Raw genomic sequence first — 22,149 nt, 5'->3', positions numbered from 1 at the left:
TCTGATGACATTCGATTACTATTTTTATTATATAGAACAGAGCATTACACCTACCTTAGAGTATTATATTATGCCTTCATCTGATAATTATGCTTTTAGAATGAACCCTTAGAGAAGGACATCTTAGAAAATGTTTGGCGCTCAGAGTACTCTGGCACAGCATTCTACTACAGACTTGGGCATGGTACACACTCTGGTAACTCCAGCAACCCAGAGGCTGAGGGGATGGATGGTCTCAAGTTAGGACCAGCAAACTACATAGTGAGACTGTCTCAAAAAAACAAAAAACAAATCATTAGAACGGGGCAAATGTTTGTTTGAGTGGCTACCTTCTTTTAAAAAACGATTTACTTATTTTTATTTTATGTGTGTGAGTGTTTTGCTTGCATGTATGTGTATATACAGCATGCATATCTGGTGCCCAAGGAGCCCAGAAGAGGGCGTTTGGTACCCTGGAACTGGAGTTACACAGAGGAGTTGTTTACCATGTGGGTACTGGGAACTGACCTTGGTCTTCTGTAATAGCACTAAGAGCTTTCAGCCATTTCTCCAGCCCCTTGAGTGGCTGCCTTAGTCTAGGTGTGTAGTGTTTTTATGCGTAAATTCGTTACAATATTATGATCTTACTTATTCATTTGTTTGTTCATTAATTTTTTTAAATTAATTAATTTTTTTATTATCAGCTTGATACAGTATAAATTCTTATCGTATTAGTGAAATGTTTCATTGAGGCTTGCCCAGTAATTGAGTAAAACCAAAACTTATAAGCCACAGTCATCTTAGGGTCCCCCCTGCTATATAGACTCCCTGGTTCTGTGGGTTGCAGTCTGATTATTCTTTGCTTTATATCTAGAGTCCACTTATGAGTTGTTCATTTATTTATTTTCCTTTTTTGTTTGTTTGGGTTTTTTGTTGTTGTTGTTGTTTTTGAGCTGAGGATGGAACCCAGGGCCTTGCGCTTGCTAGGCAAGTGCTCTACCACTGAGCTAAATCCCCAACCCTATTTTCTTTCTTTTTTTGAAACAGGGTTTCTTTGTGTAATAGCCTTAGCTGTCCTGGAATTTGATTTATTGACCAGGCTGACCAAACTCACAGAAATCCACCTGCCTCTGCCTCCTGAGTGCTAGGATTACAGGCGTGCGCCACCACCAACCAGCTATTTTTTAATTTTTTTAAATGATTTATTTTTATGTGTGTTGGTGTTTTGCTTTCATGTATGTCTGTATGAGGGTGTCACATTCTCTGAAACTGGAGTTAAAATTGTGAGCTGTCATGAAGGTGCTGGAATTGAACATGGGTTCTCTAGAAGAACAGCCAGTGCTCTTAACTGCTGAGCCATCTCTCCAGCTCTGTATAGTGATTTTATTACACAGAGAGGGAAAGAACAAAAAGACTTAAGTGTATCTAGCATTTTAGAAGAATGCCAGAAATGGTGTGTTATTTAGTAAACTGTGCAATCACTGGAAAGCCCCTATACAAAGATTTCCATAAATGATGCTACAGTATTAATCAAAGAAAAGATTACAGAATTCTGTATTTACAGTGTTTTAAACTAGTGGTTCTCAACCTTCCTAATATACTGCTACCCTTTAATACAGTTCCTCATGTTGTGGTGACTCCCAAACTATAAAATTATTTTCGTTGCTACTTCATAACTAACTTTGTGACTATTATGAATTGTTTCGTAACCATCTATATTTTCCAGTGGTCTTAAGTGACCCTGTGAAAGGGTCATTTGAACCCAAAAGGGGTCATGACTCATGGGTTGAGAACTGCTGCTTTAAGCTGCGGTGGGAACATTTCAGAAAGATACAGAGGAAGACACAATGTGTAGTGTGATCCTGAAGTCTGATCTAGGATGCGTTTGTGTAATTGCTTTGTTCTTTTGCAGAATCAGATTGAGGCAGAACTGAATAAATATTGGCAGCGGTTGTTAGAAGGGCTTTCTTACTACAAACCTCCCAGGTATGGCTATTCTGTTTGTCTAGTGATGCCATTTTCCCCAAGGACTTCAGCATGAATGAACCTTCCCTGTGTGCTTTTTAAATTGCTGGGCTAGTAAATGATCGAGAATGCAGTTTGGATATAAGCAAATTCGTCCAGCACATTTCTCTGTCTATTGAAGAAAGGGTAATTTCCCTTCACAGTGATCCAGTTGTCCTTTTCTTTTTTTCTTTTTCTCTCTAGACAGGGTTTCTCTGTGTAGCCCTGGCTGTCCAGGATCTCACTCTGTAGACCAGGCTGGCCTCAAACTCAGAGATTTGCCTGTCTCTGCCTCCCGAGTGCTGAGACTAAAGGTGTGCATCACTGCTCAGGTATTTAATCTTCAAAGTGACTCTTTTTACTGCTTGTCTTCTCCGCTGTCCACTGGAGAAATTGATACATTCACACGAAGAATACGAGCACTGTGCAAGTCTCAGCAAGTTCCTGGTTCCACAGGTCCTGCTGCCCTCTTCTGGCCTTCGATGGCAACAGACACATGCAGGCAAAACACCTAGATATACAGCCAAAGAAAGGCTGAACTTTAAAGAGAGACAGTCAGAAATGGGATGATGACATGGGATTGGAAGTCTAGTAAAAATTTTGTTTGTTTTTTGAGAGAGGGTCTTACTATTTGTTCTGGCTGTCCTGGAGGTCACTATGTAGATTAGGCTGGCCTCTAACTTAAATGTATCTGCTTGCCTCTGCCTCATACATGCTGAGATTAAAGGCATGTACCATCATGACCAGTTAAACCTTAAGAAACAAAACAAAACAAAAACTAAAATTAAACTCTAGACTTTTTGACATTTAACCTTGTTTTGTTTGAGTTCTGGGATTGAACTGAAGAGCCTTTCACATGCACTCTACCAACTGGCCTATATTCTAGTCCCAAATGTCCTCTGCTTCTCCTGTAATCCAGTCCAAGGCAGTGTGTAGCATTTACTTGTCATGTCTTCTTTGGGCTCAACCAGGCTGGCCTCGAACTCACAGAGATCCACCTGCCTCGGCCTCCCGAGTGCTGGGATTAAATGCATGCGCCACCACCTGGTGGAAAATACCATTCTTATTACATCATTTTAGAGTGTATGTACTAGACCCATAGAACACATGACAGTGTTACCCTTGGTCACTTCACTGAGGAGTTCAAGGAAGAGGAGGACATCTGACACCGACCTCTGATCTCCACGTATACTGCCTATAATGTGTAAAGAAAATAAATAAATAAATAACGTAGCTTAATAGATCTACCAATAACATTGTTGTAACTAGTTGATAATGGACATACATGATTTTGTTACATAGGCAAAGCCAGCTCTGTTATAAAGTCTAAACATGAATGTGTGTGTATTTTATAGACACTACAGGAAAAAGAAGGCCAGTACTAAAGTGTCATTGTGTGTTTATTTTATACCCTTGGGGTCATTGTGAATGAGGAAGTAACTCACTGCTTTTTTCATAGTTCAAGTTCAGCTGAAAGAGTGAGAGCTAATAAAGATGTAGCGTCACCACTGAAGGAACTGGGTTTACGAATCAGCAAGTTCTTGGTGAGTGAAAGTTAGTATGGGGTCATTTTATGCTGTGTGTGTGTGCACCTGTGGCTCTTTATTAATGGTGTTAATAAAAACTATAAGCTTCAGTAGCTGTTGCCCACTTACGACTTCTGTGCTTTAGGGTCTTGATGAAGAGCAGAGTGTGCAGTTACTGCAGTGTTACCTTCAGGAGGACTACAGGGGGACTCGGGACTCACTAAAGGTTTGTGGTTCTGCCCAGCTCCCATCCACCTTTCTTCTTGGAGAGTTTGGGCCCTGGCCCTTTACAGAAGAGATTATGAGATACATAGGTGCTAGGCAAGAATTTATTTATTGTTTTCTCAAGGCAGAGTTTCTCTGTGTAGCCCTGGCTGTCCTGGAACTCACTCTATAGACCAAGCTAGCCTCAAACTCACAGAGATCCACCTGTTTCTGCCTCCTGAATGCTGGGATTAAAGGCATGCATCACCACTGCCCAGCTGAGGCAAGACTTTCAGTAATTTATTTTTATTTTATGTGCATTGGTGTTTTGTTTGCTTGCATGTCTGTGTGAGGGTGTCTGATCCTCTGGAACTGGAACTACAGACAGTTGTAAGCCACCTTGGGGGTGCTGGGAACTGAACCCAGGTCCTCTGGAAGAGCAGCCAGTGCTTTTAACTGCTGAGCCATCTCTCCAGCCCTGAGGCAAAACTTCCAAAGGCTGGAGAGAGCCCAGTGTATGTTTAAGCTGGCACCTGTCTTCATTCTTGCAGTGGTTGAAATTTCAAAGAATTGATATAGATGAGAGATCTAAGAGCACCCCGGCTGCTCAGCTTTAATTTACGTATAAAGAGACAGAACAGAGAAGAGGGAAAGGATTAGAGCATTGGTTTGGTTAGACATGGCTTCAACATGAGGTGGAAATGTTTACGGGAACAAAATAGATGGGTAGCCACAAAGGGTGTGGTGCATCTTTTTCTTTGCCAGTTGAATTCTGCCTGTAAGACAGCCTCTTGACTGCTCTGTTTCCCTTCAGACGGTCCTGCAAGATGAGAGGCAGAGCCAGGCCTTGACCCTGAAGGTAAGCAGTAGTTGCTGTTTCATTCTTTGGTAGACAGTTGTGTGATGGCTCCTAGATCCTGTTTTCCTGACTATTCCTGCCTTTCTGTGCTTTTGAGACAGGGTCTGACGGTGCAGTCCTGGCTGGCCTGGGACTCACTATGTAGACCAGGCTGGCATAGGACTCACAGAGATCCGCCTGTTTCTGTCTCCTCAGTACTGGGTAATAAAGGCATGTGGCAGCACATCCGCCCTTTTGGCTAAGTTTTTAGGTCTTAGCTAAGGCCTCTTAGCCATAGACCCAGTTGGGGAGTTTTTCCCGGAGTTTCTTCTGCTGCTGGTGCTGACAATTCATTCATAGATGGCTCTTCTCTAAGGCTCAACTAACTTGGTATTTTTGTGGGGAGAGATGTGCTGATGATTAACTCAGAGCCTTAAGGATGCTAGGCAAGCATTCCACCACTGAGTCCCACTCTCAGTCCTTTTAGACTCAATTCAGCAGGGTTAGTTTATATCCCTGTACTCCTTGCCTCTCCTACAGCCTTTCCTACAGCCTTCTCACTTTGGGTCTATCCTGTGGATTTGACTGCTGGAGTAGTTTCCTGTTGATATTCAGTGCAGCTTAAGTCCATTGGTTGCGTGTGGTTAGGGCATGTAGACTTGGTAGTTGTACATTTGTTTCATTTGCCAATTTGTAACTTTGATGCCAAAGGCCCTCTGAGAACTCATGCTAGAAAATTGTTTTGGAAATGAGTTTAGATTATTGATAATAATTTCTTTCATCTTCCATGGCTTATTTTTTGGCTTATGCCTTTTTTTTTTCTTCTTCATGGAGGGGTGTTGTGGAATATAACTTTAACCATGTAAAGATGTGTTACATTTGTTTATGCTGAATTTGTTTAATTATGTAAAGATGTGTTGTTGTTTTGCCTTACCTGCCTAAGGCAGCAGATTGGTCTAATAAAAAGCTGAACAGCCAATGGCTAGGCAGAGGAGGGACAGGTGGGGCTGGCGGGCAGAGAGAATGAGGAGGAGGAGGAATCTAGGCTCCAGAGAGAGAGAGAACCAGGGAGAAGAGAGGGAGATGCCTGGGGCCAGGCAGCCATGAAAGAAGCAGGAAAATAGGACAATAAACAATGAAACAAAGTTAAAAGGCCTCGAGGCAAAATGTAGATGAAGAGAAACAGGTTAAATCAAGTTGTAAGAGCTAGTGGACAAGCATGAGATATGGCTCTGAGTCATGATTTGGGGGCTGGCAGCATGAGAGAGCCTGCTACAAGAGTATTGCTTAATTAAATATGTTTGCATTTCTGTGATTACTGAGTCTGTGATCAGATTTTTTCCCCATACATGTTTAACAATGTTTTTTAGGACCTGGAGGTGGCTCTGTGGTTAAGTGCACTTGCTGCTCTTTCAGAGGACCCACATGGCAGCTCACAAATACCTATAACTCCAGCTCTAGGACATGCATTGTCCTTCTTTTTCCTCTGGCCTCGGGAGGCACCTGTACATAAGAGATACACATATACATGCGTGCAAAGAGGAATAGAATGAAATAAATTTAGATACTTATTTATTGTGTCTACCTTCATAGGAAGTGTGCAAAGGTCAGAGGACGACAGTGGGGTCGGTTCTCTTCTTCCACCGTGTGGACCCTGGAGACTGAACTGAGGTGGTCAGGTTTCTTGAGCAGTGCCTTTACCCACTGAGCCATCTTTCCTGCCCTCCATTCACGCTTCTTTTTTTTTTTTTTTTGAGACAGTGTTTCTCTGTGTAACAGTCCTGGCTGACCTGGAACTCGCTTTTTAGACCAGGCTGGCCTCGAACTCACAGATATCCGCCTGCCTCTGCCTCCCAAGTGCTGGGATTAAAGGTGTGTGCTATACCACACCCAGCTGAGTCTTCTTTTTGCAAGATCGAGAAACTGATTTTGAAATTTTGTGGGGTTTTCTTCCCTCTAGATTGCTGATTATTATTATGAAGAACGAACCTGCATTCTTCGTTGTGTCTTACACCTTCTGACGTATTTCCAAGATGAGCGACATCCCTACAGGGTAAGCCAGCTCGGTTTTCTTTGTTCTCTCTATCCCGTGTCTTTCAGATGTAAATAATTTCATGTCACTTGTATTCATTTGAATGTCTTTTATTCTACACATGCCTCACTGCACTCTCATTTGTAAGGCTGAGTATGCAGACTGTGTTGACAAACTGGAGAAGGAACTGGTCTTCAAATACAGACAGCAGTTTGAGGAGCTGTACCGAATGGAAGCGCCGACCTGGGAGACACATGGCAATCTAATGGTATGTAGTGCTTGTACTCACCTGTAGCTCAGCAGAATGACATGCTTGTTCAGGGAGCCCCAGTAGAGTTACACAGGTGAGCACATGAGTGGGTTCTTCAGAGCAGAGGGAATGTGTCAGGACAAAACATTGACTAACGGTCCCTAATTCTGAACCTTTTCCTTGGTCCATTTTGTCTTTTTTTCCTTATCCTTTTCTTTCCTCATTCGTGTTAGGATTTGGGGGGTGGAGGAAGGACAGGACTGAGACAAGGTCTCACTCTGTCGCCCAGTCCAGGCTGGCCTGGACCTCCTGTAGCCTCCTGCCTTGGCTTCCCAGGAAGATTTCATTTCTTTCTGACTTTTTGAGACAGGATTTCTCTGTGTAACCCTGGCTGTCCTGGAACTCATTGGTAGACCACACTGGCCTCGAACTCACAGCCTGCCTTTGCCTCCCAAATGCTGGGGTTAAAGGGGTATGCCACCACCGCCTGACTAGCTCTAATTTCTGTATGACCATTTCCTACTCTGTATAATCCTAGTCTGATGATTTCCAAACTAACTAGCTTCTAGACTGTGGTGTGACCTCTTTTTGCCCTTGTTCACAGACAGAATCTCACATAGGCTCAAACTCCCTACATAGCCAGGCTGGTCTTGAACTCCTAATATTTCTGTTCCCACTGCCCAAGTGCTGGGATTACAGGCACCACTACACCAAGAGCCTTTTTTGGTTTGTTTGGAAAACAATACATTAACAAAGCATGTCTGGCTAAGGGTGTTACTTAGTGCTAGGAACTTTCCCAACATGATTGAGGTCCTAGTTTTAGTATCCAGCACAGGGAAAAAAAAAAAAAAATTAAAAAAAAAAAAAAGCTGTTTAGGAGGCAGAAGCAGGAAGATTAAGATTAAAAACTAAGCCTATCGGTGGTGGAGCACGCCTTTAATCCCACCACTTGGGAGGCAGAGGCAGGCAGATCTTTGTGAGTTCGAGGCCAGCCTGGTCTACCGATCGAGATCCAGGAAAGGCATAAAGCTACACAGAGAAACCCTGTCTCGAAAATCCAAAAAAAAAAAAAAAAAAGAGATTAAAAACTAAAAACTAGTCCATGTCAGGCTGGAGAGATGGCTCTGCAGTCAGAAGTACTTGTTGCTCTTCCAGAGAACGTGAGTTCCCTTTCCAGCACCATGGTAGATGGCTCACAACCATGTGTAACTCTAGCTCTAAGGCCTCCCATATCACCCTCTTTATCCTCCAAGGACACTTACACATATGTAGACTAACACAGACACATAAGCATAAATAAAGATTTTAAAACATCCACTTACAAAGCAATGTATAGAATTTTTCTGTATCCTTAGGAAATGTACAGTAAAAAGTGTAACAGTAATGAAAACCGAAAATTCCTAAAAAGAAGCTTAAAGAAACCTGAAGTCTAAGTGCGGAGAACTTGAAGATACTGCTGGGGACCCTAAGTGAATGGGAAGACATACTGCTACAGTTGTGTCTTGTCTTGTCTTGTCTTTTTGACACAGAGTCTCTCTGTGTAGTCCTGGCTGACCTAGAACTCACTCTGTAGACCAGGCTGGCCTGGAACTCAGAAAGATCTGCCTGCCCCTTCCTCCTGAGTGCTGGTTTTAAAGGGGTGCGCCATCACCGCCCAGCTCCATATCACATTCTTGAATGTAGAGATTGAGCACCATTAAGGAGTGGTTTGGTTTACCTGATATTAACTCATGGAAATCTCACATAGTTGGCCCCCCTCCAAAAAAAAAAAAAACACTTCTGTTTTTGTTTTGTCAATTGTCAAATTGTTTTGAAATTATTGATTCTAGATACTAGATACTATATAAAAGGTAGCCCTGTCAGGTAGATAATACAACTGTGATCTTTTGTGCTACTGGAGTATTGAAGTAGGGTAGCTAATGTGCTCCCTTGGAGTGTGCCCAGCCCTACCAGTACAGTGACTCAACTGCAGCAGAGGAAGAAGAGTGATTATAAAGCTAGAAGTTAGCGTGGGAGGAGACACAAAAACTGACATTTGGGGGCTGGAGAGATGGCGCACTGGCTGTTTTTCCAGAGGACCCTGGGTTCAATTCCCAGCATCCACATGGTGGCTCATAGTTATCTGTAACTTGAATTCCTGAGAATCCAAAACCTCCTTCCTGACCTCTGCAGATTCTGCACAAATGTGGTCCATAGACATACAGATAGGCAAAACATCCATATGCATAAAATAGTAAAATAATGTAAGAAAAAGAGAGTGACATTTCTCTAGTGGGAACTAAGATCGTGCAGTTAAATGGTACTAGAGCCAGTTTGTAGCCATCTGGAGAACCAAGCGCCATTTCTACTGTAGACCTTTTCGTAAAAAACAAAATATAAAAAAAAAGAGGGGTTGGGGATTTAGCTCAGTGGTAGAGCGTTTGCCTAGCAAGTGCAAGGCCCTGGGTTCGATCCTCAGCTCCAAAAAAAAAAAGAAAGAAAAGAAAATCAGTACCAAGTATTTAGAAGAGACATCTAAGTAGGGCTTTAGCCCTAGTTTCAATACCCACCCATTCTGCTACCAAAAAAAAAAAAAAAAAAAAAAAAGTGAGACCTAGTGTTTAATTTTCAGGCATTAGATGTTTCCCTTAAAACTAAAAAAAAAAAAGAAAGAAAGAAAGAAAGGAAAAAAGTGTCTGTGTGTGTGTGCAGATCTCCACAGCATGCATATATAAGTCAGACAAAATGTTGCAGGAGGACTTGGTTCTCCTGCCCATTCTGTGAATTCTGGGGATTGAAGTCAAGTCATCAAACTTGGCAGCAAGTACCCATGGAGCTGCCGTCTTGTTAACTTTTGAGATAGGGTCTCATTTCTATAGTTCGGGGTGGCCTGAAACTCATAGTGATCCTCTGCCTCAGTTTCCTGAGTGTTTGGATTATAAACATACACCATCATGCCTGACTGATTATGTTAAAGTTGATTATGTTATGATCGGTATACTTCTACTTATTTATTTTATCTAATATTTGAGACAGGATTTCCTGTAACACTAGTTGACCTCAGCTGAATTTGTAGTTGAGGATAGCCTTGAACTCTTGGTCCTCCTGCCTCATAATCTTCTGGGATTATGGGTGTATGCCATTGATGCCTGACTTTTTTTGAAGATGGGTCTTAGTCTGTAGCCTAGGCTGTCTAGAACTCACTAAACGGTCCTGACTGTCATTGAACTCAGGTTAATCCTACTATCTTAGTATCTAAATCCTGGGATTATAGGCATGAGCCACACCCAGCAACTCTATGTAGTGTTTTAAAAGCTACTGTCCCTCCGGCTGTTATGGCATGTTCTAGTCACACAGCATGGGAAGCTACGGTAAGAGTCTATGATTATTGCCCCATGGTTTATTGCCCACCATGGGATCTTTATTAGTGAATATACAATGTTCATGTCTACTTGAAAAGAATGTGTGCTTGACAGTTGTAGAGTGTGGTCTATAAATATCAGCTGCTTGAGCTGTCCAGATCTTCTGTTTGCCAATTGCTTTTGCCAAATTGATTGTTCTGTAGATTTGTAGCATGATTATGTTAGCAAAGATTGGTAATAAGCTGCAAGTGGTGCACACTTGTAATCTTAGCACTTGGGAAACAGAGTAAAAGAATAGGGGATTCAGGATTAGCCTCAGCTATATGGTAAATTCAGGGCTAGCCTTGACAACATGAGTCTCAGTCTCTGTCTCTGTCTCTTTGTCTCTCTCTCTCTCTCTCTTTCTCTTTCTGTCTCTGTCTCTCTGTCTCTGTCTCTCTCTGTCTCTCTCTCTCTCTCTCTCTCTGTCTCTCTCTTTCTCTCTCACACACACACACACACACTCACACCCTGGACAACATGAGACTGTCATACACATGCGCCATCTACCTCCCTCCCCCAAGGTATTCTTCCAAGTGGACTCTGAAATTACATTTATATGCAGGGAAATTCTATGCAACATTAAAAAGAAGTGACTAGCTGGGCAGCAGTGGCACATGCCTTTAATCTCAGCACTCGGGAGATAGAGGCAGGTGGATCTCTGTGAGTTCAAGGCCAGCCTGTCTACAGAGTGAGTTCCAGGACAGGCTCCAAAGCTACACAGAGAAACCTTGTCTCGAAAAAACAAACAAAAAAAACAAAAAAGAAGTGACTAGTTAAACATTATGTAGCAAATCTGCTAAACACATCTATGAAAAGGACTGGAAAATATACTGTCATAGGAAGTTATTCTTGAGGCATTGTTAAATAAAAAAGGTAAGTTGCCAAGTAATTTGTGTAATGTTACTTGGTTTAGAGAACATATAGGCTGAATCAGGCATTACATTGGCATATTGCTGAAAGGAGACTACAATCTAAGACTGGTTGCTTTGTACAAAAGTTGACTGGGAAATAGAAATTACAGAGACCCCCCCCCTTTTTTTTTTTTTCCAAGACAAGATTTCTTTCTAACAGTCCTGGCTGTCCTGGAACTCATTCTTTAGACCAGGCTGGCTTCAAACTCAGTGATCCACCTACCTCTGCCTCCCAAGTGCTGGGATTAAAGGCATGCACCACCACTGCCTGGCACAGGGACAGACATTTTTGCCAGGCGGTGGTGGCATATGCCTTTAATCCCAGCGCTTGGGAGGCAGAGGTAGGCAGATCTCTGTGAGTTCCCTGTCTCAAAAACAACAACAAAATAACAATTTTAGAGATGAATGTAGTGGCACATTTCTCTTTAATCCCAGCACTTGGGACCAAATACAGGTAGGTATTCTTGAGTTCAAGATCAACCTAGTCCACATAGTTGGTTCCAGGCTAGCCAGGGCTACTTAGTGAGACCCTGTCTAATAATAAAACGAAAGAAACAAAGAAAAAGGTAATTTGTTTTCTAGTCTAACTCTCTCTTCCATTTCTCTGTATTGGTGCAGACTGAGCGCCAGGTGTCTCGATGGTTTGTTCAGTGCCTCCGGGAGCAGTCCATGCTGCTAGAAATTATTTTCCTCTATTATGCATACTTTGAGATGGCTCCTAGTGACCTGCTGATACTAACCAAGATGTTCAAGGAACAAGGATTTGGTAGTAGGCAGACCAATAGACACCTGGTGGATGAAACCATGGATCCTTTTGTAGATCGGATTGGGTGAGTCTGATGAATTGTGGTTCATGAAACTTGTATAGTGTTTAAACCATTGGTATTGCAGTAGCTCTGTGTTGACATGGAGAGGAAAGATGTACCTTCCATTGAGTGGGTAGGGAAGTGGGTGGGCACCTGTGCTGACATGTTCCTGTTTACATAGGAGGTATAGTCTGTAATTAAGGGGGCTTGTTCTCTTAAAACCCTCCTACTCTTTATTTTAACATTTATTTTTACTTTTGTAAAAAAAAAAAAAAATGTGTTTTTTGTAAGAATGTTTTGCCTTCATATATGTATGTATACTGTTTGTGTTCCTGGTGCCTATGGAAGCCAGAAGAAGGCATTGGATCCCCTGAAATCGGTGTTACAAATGGTTGTGAGCCACCATATGGGTGCTGGGAACTGAACAGGATCCTCTGCAAAAGCAGAAAGTGCTCTTAGCCATCTCATTAGCCCCAAAGACATTCTGTATTTTCATCTGTTTGTTTTTCAAGACAGTGTTTCTCAGTGTATAGCCTGGGCTATTCTAGAATAGGCTCTGTAGACCAGGCTGGCCTTGAACACAGGAGTCCACCTTCCTCTGCTTCCCAAGCTCTGGGATTGAAAGTGTGTGCCTCTGTGCCCAGCAAAGGCGTTCCGTCCTACTCTAAGAGGTTCATTCATCTTCTCAAGGGTGCTTGTTGAGCACCTACTGTAGGCACAGTGCCAGGGCATGGCGGCTCTGATAAGCACGTGGTGCATTCTTTGCCTTCTTTGCGGTCATTGTCTGTGGTCTTTGAATTTATTTTTTCTGCACTGATGGCCATGGATTTATCCACACATTGAGGCCTATTTCCTCAGTGAGCAGAGAAATACTATTGAGGGGTGAGAGCTGGGTCAGGTGTAGGTTGTAGCTATCAAAACCTTCAGTGCTAGCTCTGAGCTGCCCTGAGTAATAAGTACAGCCACAGGTCAGTGTCAAGTCCCTGAAATTGAGATCTGCTGGAAACAGTCGCGTAAAGTACATTCGTACATTCCGAGGGTCTGAGATACAGCTTTACTGGTATAGTGCCTACTTGGCACATGCAGGCCCTGAGTTTGGTCCTCAGCACCAGAAAACTAAGCAACCTCTGTATTTAAAAGCTCGCTGATAATAAAGAATGTGAAAAGACTCATGAAAACTATTGGTAGCAAGTGTCTAACATCTTGAAGCAGTTTCAGCACATGTCAGAACAACATGAACGAGACTGTGGTGTTGGTTGTCCTCTCCAGGTACTTCAGTGCCCTTATCCTGGTGGAAGGCATGGACATCGAGTCCTTGCACAAGTGTGCCTTGGATGACCGGAGAGAGCTGCACCAGTTTGCTCAAGATGGGCTTGTTTGTCAGGTGACCTGGAAGAACAATTTTCTCTCTTTCCTCAGTTGGTTTATAGTTAGTTTTTAGCCACTGAACTATCATGATGCACAGAATTTTCAGTTCTGTATTTTTAATTAGGTCTGGGAGAAGTCAAAGTTATTTGTGCAGAGATGATAACTAAATCCGCCATAGGGAGTAGAGTCACTAAGAGAGGTGGCCCCAGGACAAAGTCTTTGCGGTTCTAGGCATTTGTAGGTTTTGTGAATAAACGAAAAGGATGAACACTGAGTTAGGATGAGTAGAAAGACAGAAAGTGAGAGGTCATGGAAAGTTCAAGATGTATCAGGCTGATGACATCTCTAGTTCTCTATTTGAAATGGATTTTATAGTTGTAAGCTGAAATCATGATAAAATGAGTAGAACAAACTGTGGAGAAGTAGGAGTGATTGGCGTGTCCTGAAGGCGGTCTGGTCGAAGGTGTGTGCAGTGTTGGTGCGGGAGAGTGAGAGCCTCCTGTCGAGCATGGGCACAAGTGCTTTCTCCCTCATTAGGATATGGATCGTGTGATGTTGACCTTGGGTGACATTCCACATCATGCCCCTGTACTTTTGGCCTGGGCTCTCCTCCGTCACACTCTGAACCCAGAAGAGACCAGCAGTGTGGTCAGGAAGATAGGAGGCACCGCCATCCAGCTGAACGGGTTTCAGTACTTGACTCGACTGCTTCGGTCGCTTGCCAGTGGGGGGAATGATGTAAGTCTCTGGTTGTTCAGCATGAGGAGGGCAGGCCCTGGAGAACAGTGGCAACTCTAGTGGTGACGTGGGTCATTGTGGTTTTTATTCCTTATTGAGATAGGCTCTCAGTATGTAGCCCTGGCTGGCCTGAACTCATGAGCCTCCTGCCATAACCTCTCAAGGGCTGGAATTACAGGCATGTGCCACTGTGCCAGCTTTGTGACTGGCATTTGTAGGTGGTCAGACAGGTACTCAGCACTCCCAGTGGTGTCTTCCTCAGTCTCTATGTCAGAGCTCTGCTTGGAGTACTACCTGACCTACACATGAGAAAACGAATCAACTCAGGAAGGTGTGATTTAATGAGTGGTCAACGGAGTTTGAACTGATGATGAGCCTGGCCCCTTTAGGAATCCAGCCACCATTTCACAGGGGTCACCTGTTACCATCAGAAACCACAGATAGTTACATTATGATTCATAACCACAGCGAAATTACAGTTATGAAGTAGCAATGAAATAATTCTGTGGTTAGGGTCACCACACCATGAGGAACTGTAGTAAAGGTCCCCGCATGAGGGGGATGAAAACCACTGCTCTAGAGGGTGACCGGGGACATCTGACTGGGAACTGAGTCTTGGTTGGGTTTATTTAGTCAGCTCATACTGATGTGCTCAGGTGAAACACCAGGAGCAGGCTCAGTAGTTAGGTGTTCAGTGTTCACCTAGCATACTCTGACCCTGGGATTAATCTGCTGTGCCACCTAAAAAAAAAAAAAGCAAAATGTGGTAACGGTTGGTTTTTATACCCTACTGAGAAGAAGACTATGTTTCTAGAAGTGCCTGTTCACAAATGTTTGTAGCATCATTGTTGTCGTTACCTTCATAGTGGCCAGAATATAGAGCTGGGGAAAACGCCCTTTATAGAAGCTATGAGTAAGCTCTGACAAATGGGACAGTTGACTGTTCTCCACTGTAAAGAAGAAAGCATGGGGAAACATGGAAGAGGGTTGTGGATATGGCTCAGTGATACAGCACTCGCCTAGCAGACATGAAGCTCCAGGCTTAATTCCCAGTCATCATGGCCCAACCCCTCATGAGAAAAGACAGGAGAATCCTGATGCATATTACTAAGTAAAAGAAGTAGATTTGAGAAAGCCACAGTGTGTGTGGCTCCAGTAAGTGTGACACTGGGGACTGTCAAAAGAACAACTGCTCCCCAGGATGAGTTGGGAGGAAGGAGAAGAAAAATCCAAATGGGATTTTTAGGACAGTATGACAATTCTGTCTGACGTCAGCCTAAAGCTGCTCGGAAAACTGCTCTTTGGGGCTGGGGATTAAGCTCAGTGGTAGAGTATGAGCCCAGTCAATTCTTTATGAGAGCTTGGGTTCAAACCCTGGACCACAAGAAGTTTTTAAAAAGAAATTAGTCAGGGCTGGAGAGATGGCTCAAAGGTTAAGAGCACTGACTGCTCTTCCAGAGGTCCTGAGTTCAATTCCCAGCACCCACATGGTGGCTCACAACCATCTGTAAAGAGATCTGGTGCCCTCTTCTGGCCTGCAGTCATACATGCTATATACATAATAAATAAATATATCTTTAAAAAAAAAGAATTAGTCTTTCTGGGCAGTGGTGGAACACGCCTTTAACCCAATACTTGGGAGGCAGGCATAAGCAGATCTCTGAGTTTGAGGACAGCCTGGGCTACAGACTACAGAGTGAGTTCCAGGACAGCCAGGGCTGTTATACAAAGAAATCCTTTCTCGAAACACACACACACACACACACACACACACACACACACACACACACACACACACACACACACACACACCGTCTTAAAACACAAAGCAACCAATAGGCAGGCAGCTCTTGGTGTTGCAGGTTGGTGGATATTGGTGTCTCATTTGGATTAGCTCATAGAGCCTCTTCTAGTAAGTATCCTGTCTCTTTGCTGGATGTGGTTTTCTTTTTGTCCACAAAAACTTTGGTCCCTTTGAGTTTGGTTTTATTCCTGTGTTCTTATGTTTGTGAGTTCTTCCTAATCTTGTAACTAAATTAGGAAAATTATTAATGTTTGCGATTCCTTTTGCATTTGTTTTCAAGGATTCTATTGATATGATGGCTGAATCTTGGAAAGAGTTGTGTTACTCAGACTTAGTCATTGATTCCTTTATCTTCCAGTGCACCACAAGTACCGCCTGCATGTGTGTCTATGGCCTCCTCTCCTTTGCTCTGACCTCACTGGAACTGCACACACTCGGCAATCAACAGGTCAGCAAGTGATTTCCCTTGGGCTGCCTGACTGCCCTACATTTACAGTCCAGTCACGTTGCTGCCCCTCAGATCTCATGTAGCATTTCGTTTCCCATGTTAATTTTTTTCTTGCTATTTGTTTTCATTTATTATCATATGAATGAGATATAAATTGTAGCAAACCCAGAAAGTGACACAAAAGATACAATCCTATCACACAAGATGGGATTAGAATTATATACATTTATATATTATATATAATACATACATACATACTTACGCATTCTGTTAGCAGTGGAATATGTCCTTTCCATTTTACACACAGACACATGTACACTCTAAATCCTAATGTAATTCTGTATTGGAATCATGATATATATGATTATGTTTTGGTATCCACCAAGGATTAGGTTCAGGAACTCCCAAGTTTATCAAAATCCACTGATATTCATTTCCTGTGTATAAATAACAGAATGTTCATATAAAAATTGTTCAGGTTGGGGATTTAGCTCAGTGGTAGAGCACTTGCCTAGCAAGTGCAAGGCCCTGGGTTCAATCCTCAGCTCAAAAAAAAAAAAAAAAAAAAAAAGTTGTTCATGTTGTTCTGTATACTTAAATCATCTTGGGTTACTGATGAGTCCTAGTATGTGAATAGTAGTTATGCTGTCTTGTTTAGGGAGTGATTACAGAGGAAAGTCTGCATGTTTGATACACAGACATGATTGTCTGTCCTGTCTTATTTTGTATTTTGAGATGTAGTCTCATTTTATAGTCGCATGGGCCTGAGACTAGGTAGCCCAGACTGGTGTCAACCTCCCACATGTTGTAGACACCCCTTCTCAAATGATTTTGGTTCATGGTTGGCTGAGAACGTCAGCTTGGCCTGACAGTTTGAGACCGCTTACAGGCGAACTGCACACTGCTTGTGTATGTATTTTCTTGTTTTTGTTTTGGAACAGGGTCTCACTGTATAGCTCTGGCTAGTCTGGAACTTGGTTTGTGGACCAGGCTAGCTTTGAACTCATGAAAATTTGCTCATTTCTGCCTCCTGAGTGTTGGGATCAAAAGTAGGCACGGCCTCACCTGGCCACTGTGGTGCATGAATTGGGCATGAGCTCCTGGGCTCAGGGGATCCAGAGATTAGTACTGACTACTAAGAATAGCTTTACTCTTAATTTAAAATTTTTTAAATTTAAAATTAGAAAAAACAATTTTAAAATAATATTATTATGGTATGTAGATACATGGCATATTTGTGCGTGCGTGCGCATGAGTGATTGCTTGAGTGTGGAGTTCAGAGGGTGACTTTTCAGTCTGTTCTCTCTCCAACTATTACATGGATTCTAGAGAATGAAGCTGGGTTGTCGGGCTTGTGGAGCAGTGCTTTCCCTCTTGGATGTGCCTGGGGCTCCTTATGCTCTTTTTTTTTTTTTTTTTTTTTTAATGTGCATTAGTGTTTTGTCTGTGTGAGGATGTCAGATTCCCTGGAACTGGAGTTATAGACAATTGTGAGCTGCCATGTGGGTGCTGGGAATTGCACTGGGGTCCTCTGGGTTCCAGGACTACCAAGGTTACACAGAGAAACCCTATTTCAGAAGGAAAAGGTGAATTTGTGAATGTATCTGCAGATACGATGTACATGCCTCAGTCTCTCAAGTAGTGCATTATAGGCATGCAGCACCATTCCGTAACTAACCAGCGTTCTTCCTGACATGCTGTGTGAACATGTTTGTTGGTGTCTTTATGTTAATAGAATATCACAAAAAAGATAAGCTGGTTCATGCAGGGGGGTAAACCATTTCCTTCTCTTCGCAGGATATAATTGACACAGCATGTGAAGTCCTGGCAGACCCTTCTCTTCCTGAGCTCTTCTGGGGAACAGTGAGTGTGTTGGAGGGATTAGTGCTGAGACAGTGTCTAGAGCAGTGGTTCTCGACCTCCCTGGTGCTTCAGTCCTTTAGTGCAATTCCTCATGCTCTGGTGACCTGCAAACTGTTGTAAGACTTTCTTTGGACCGAGCCTCCCCCCCCCAATAATGACCTGGAGACTTGTTAATTATAAAAGCTTGGCCTTAGCTTAGGCTTATTTTTAACTACCTGTTATAACTTAAATTAACCCATTTCTATTCATCTACGTTCTAACACTTGGCTCTTTACTGCTCCTCATTCTGTGTCTCTGAATCCCTCCATGTCTCCCTGGCAAAATCAACTCTCTTCCTCCCAAAGTTCCTGTCTCTGCCCTGAAGTCCTGCCTAGTTATTGGCCATTCAGCTTTTTATTAAACCAATCAGGTGCTGTAGACAGGCAAGGTAAAACAGTAGCACATCTTCACACAGTAAAATCAAATGTCCTGCAACATCCAACCATAAAATTATTTTCATTGCTACTTCATTACTGTAATTTTGTTACTGTTATGAATTGTAATGTGTTTTCTGATGGTCTTAGGCAGCCCCTGTGAAGGGTCATTCAACGACCCCCGGAGGTGTTGCGACCCATAGGTTGAGAACTGCTGCTCTAGAACAAAGAGAATAGTCAAAACATTGTGATAGGTTTTAGAGTTAACATTTAAAATATTAGGGTCCAGCTGCTAAGTCTCTTTTCGTTTGTATCCCAGCTGTGTTGATCTGCTTCTATGGCTTACGCTCCTTCCAGAAACATTGCTAACTTCTACAGAGGCCTGCAGACTCCCTGAGAGAAGCTGTTACAAACCATATTTAGATTGGGCATCTGTGTTGCTTGTGTGTGCTGGCTAAGCATTGACATGACGTGGGGGTAGTTCTCACTTCAATAGAAGCATAACTGTAGTAGAATATTTTGAGGTGTGTTACTTTTGTTGATGTTGCATTTGTTTAACTCTGTGAAGCCGTGTTACTGTGCCTGTCTAAACACCTGATGGTCTAATGAAGAACTGAATGGCCAATAGCGAGTCAGGAGAAAGGATAGGCGGGGCAGGCAGGCAGAGAGAATATATAGAGGGAGAATTCTGGAAAGAGAGAGGGAGCCAGAGAAGGAGGAGGACATGAGGGGCCAGCCACCCAGCTACACAACCAGCAAGCCACAGAGTAAGAGTAAGATTTACGGAAGTAAGAGAAGGGAAAAGGTAGATGGGATAATTTAAGAAAAGGAAAGCTGGCCAGAAACTAAGCCAAGCAAAGGCTGGGCATTCATAAGTAATAATAAGCTTCTGTGTGTGAATTTATTTGGGAGCTGAGTGGTGGGCTCCCCCAAAAAGAGTAGAAAAAAACCCCAACAACACATAATGGAAGGAATTATGTTGTTTGCCTAGAGAAAAGGTGGCCAGGAGGAGAGAATTGGATAGATAGGCAGTCTATTTTCAGGTCATGAATATTTTTCTATCTTTTTTCAGTGGAATATGGATGTCTTACATTATTAAGAAAGTAAAGGAAAGGGTTATTGCTAGATTTTCTTTTAAAGATATGAACTTTAAATTTTTTTTAAATTATTTTTCTTTTGGCCAGGTGGTGGTGGTACATACCTTTATTCCAAATACTTGGGAGGCAGAGGCAAGCAGATCTCTGAGTTTGAGGCTAGCCAGGTCTACAGAGCAAGTTCCAGGACAGTCAAGGGTCCACATAGAAACCCTATCTCGAAAAACAAAAGAGAATTTTTTTCTTTTTTTTTTTCCTGGAGCTGAGGATCGAACCCAGGGCCTTGTGCTTGCTAGGCAAGTGCTCTACCACTGAGCTAAATATCCAACCCGAAAAAATAATTTTTAAATTATTATGTGTGGATATGTCTGTACACATGTGCATGCAGCCTAGGGAGGCCAGAAGAGGATGTTGGGTACTGAGATGAGCGTTAGGGATGGCTGTGAGCTGCCCTGTAGGAGCTGCGGCTACTGGAAGAGCAGTCAGTTTTCTTAACTGCTGAGCTATGTCTGCAGCCTCTGTTTCTAGAGTTTCTTAGGATTGCAGGGCCCTTGTGAAGAGGGATAACTTTCCTTCCCACCTTAGGAACCAACCTCTGGTCTCGGGATCATTCTGGACAGCGTGTGTGGGATGTTTCCCCATCTGCTATCCCCACTTTTGCAATTGCTCCGAGCCCTAGTGTCAGGGAAGTCCACTGCCAAAAAGGTGAGTGCTGGGGTCAGGTCCCTGAGGAGAAGGGGGGCTGAGGGTCCACTGGGACTCCTGTGTACCCTACACGGAAAGCCACTGTCAGGACACGGAGTTGTCTGAAGTTCTGTGTAGTTACATAGTCTTTTCCAAGTACCTCTTATAGGTGCCGGGAGAGGGAGTGTGCAGGTGCCTGATGTCTGCTGATGAGAGGACAGTGGGTTTAGGACATGAGTTATTACTGTTGTTGGGAGGGTGTGCTTTGTGTTTAGTGGTCCCCTGCTGCTGCAAGGCCCTGGATTTGATCCCCAGCATTGGAGGGGGTGGTGGTTGAGAGAGAGAAAGGAGAGGCAAGCAGGGGGAGAGGTGTGCGTGTGTGTGTGTGTGCGTGTGCGTGTGTGTTAGTTAAGGGGAGCTTGAGTGAGTTTAAGAGTGGTGAGGCTTAACTGAGAAGAGCAGAAGGCCGGTCCCCGGAGAGCCTGAGTCTGGGGGAAGTTGAGGGACAAGCACATAGAGTCTGGCTTCAAAAGCTGGAGTGGAACCCTGTTGACCCATGAGTGAAAGTATGACTCCTGGGTTTCCTTCTGGGTGTTGGCAGGTGTACAGTTTCCTGGATAAAATGTCTTTCTACAATGAGCTTCATAAGCACAAGCCCCATGATGTGCTCTCTCATGAAGATGGAACTCTTTGGCGGAGGCAAACACCCAAACTCCTGTACCCCCTAGGTAAGACAGGTGCTCTGCACTAGCCCTGTTTCAAGGCATCTGGTTAGACCTAATGCTGGCTGATCCTTCCCTTCTCTTCCCACTGCTTGTTGAGTCACTGCTGGACTGTGGAGAATGTTCCACAACTGAACAGTGCCTCTGCTTGCTTTTTATTTCTCTGTCTTGTCTTCCTGCCCCCCATGCATGCCCTGCCCCCCATTTTTTTTCCCTTTTTTTTTGTTTTGAGAGCATCTTGTTTTGCTACTAGCCTATACTGGCCTAGAATCCATGATTTTCATACCTCCCAGGTGCTGGAGGTAAAATCATCTGCACCATACTGAGCTTCTGTCTCTCTTTGTTTGTTTGTTTGGTTTGGTTTTTCTTTTTATTTTTTTTTATTTTTTTTAAAATTTTTTAAAAAGATTTATTTATTTATTATATATACAGTGTTCTGTCTGCATGTGTCACTGCAGGCCAGAAGAGGGCACCAGATCTCATTACAGATGGTTGTGAGCCACCATGTGGTTGCTGAGAATTGAACTCAGGACCTTTGAAAGAACAGTCAGTGCTCTTAACCTCTGAGCCAACTCTCCAGCCCTGTTTTGGTTTTTCAAGACTGGGTTTCTCTGTGTATCTCTGGCTGTTCTGGAACTCACTCTGTAGACCAGGCTGGCCTAGAACTCAGAGATCTACCTGCTCTGCCTCCCAAGTGCTGGGATTATAGGTGTCTGCCACCACTGTCTAGTCTGTCTAGTGTGTCTGTCTGTCTGTCTGTCTGTCTCTCTTTTTTCTTGAGACAGGGTTTCTCTGTGTTGTTTTGGTGCCTGTCCTAGAACTTGCTCTGTAGACCAGGCTGGCCTTGATTTACCTGGCTCTGCCTCCCGAGTGTCTCTCTTTTTTTTTTTTTTTTTTTTTTAAAGATTTTACTTATTATATACACAAAAGAGAGCGCCAGACCTCATTACAGATGGTTGTGAGCCACCATGTGGGTGCTGGGAATTGAACTCAGGACCTCCAGAAGAGCAGTCAGTGCTCTTAACCTCTGAGCCATCTCTCCAGTCCCGAGTGTCTCCTTTTTTTTTTTTTTTGGTTTTTCG

General features: G+C 43.2%; 1 protein-coding gene across 2 annotated transcripts in view; it reads left to right on the top strand.

The window, feature by feature from the left end:
* Positions 1-22,149, top strand: part of Nup188 (nucleoporin 188) — a 56,963-nt gene that overhangs the window by 10,169 nt on the left and 24,645 nt on the right. For both annotated transcript variants that reach the window (XM_036186240.1, XM_036186241.1), the window contains exons 3-15: positions 1,892-1,965; positions 3,443-3,527; positions 3,655-3,735; positions 4,528-4,572; positions 6,512-6,604; positions 6,732-6,851; positions 11,746-11,957; positions 13,203-13,317; positions 13,839-14,039; positions 16,202-16,291; positions 18,089-18,154; positions 20,247-20,366; positions 20,947-21,073. In XM_036186240.1, coding sequence (XP_036042133.1) covers positions 1,892-1,965; positions 3,443-3,527; positions 3,655-3,735; positions 4,528-4,572; positions 6,512-6,604; positions 6,732-6,851; positions 11,746-11,957; positions 13,203-13,317; positions 13,839-14,039; positions 16,202-16,291; positions 18,089-18,154; positions 20,247-20,366; positions 20,947-21,073 — 1,429 coding nt within the window. The remainder of the gene's footprint in view (positions 1-1,891; positions 1,966-3,442; positions 3,528-3,654; positions 3,736-4,527; positions 4,573-6,511; positions 6,605-6,731; positions 6,852-11,745; positions 11,958-13,202; positions 13,318-13,838; positions 14,040-16,201; positions 16,292-18,088; positions 18,155-20,246; positions 20,367-20,946; positions 21,074-22,149) is intronic.

Source organism: Onychomys torridus, chromosome 4 (assembly GCF_903995425.1).
Source record: "Onychomys torridus chromosome 4, mOncTor1.1, whole genome shotgun sequence".
Taxonomy (NCBI): domain Eukaryota; kingdom Metazoa; phylum Chordata; class Mammalia; order Rodentia; family Cricetidae; genus Onychomys; species Onychomys torridus.
Note: the sequence above shows the minus strand (reverse complement) of the source record. Positions and strands in the feature narration are given on the sequence as shown.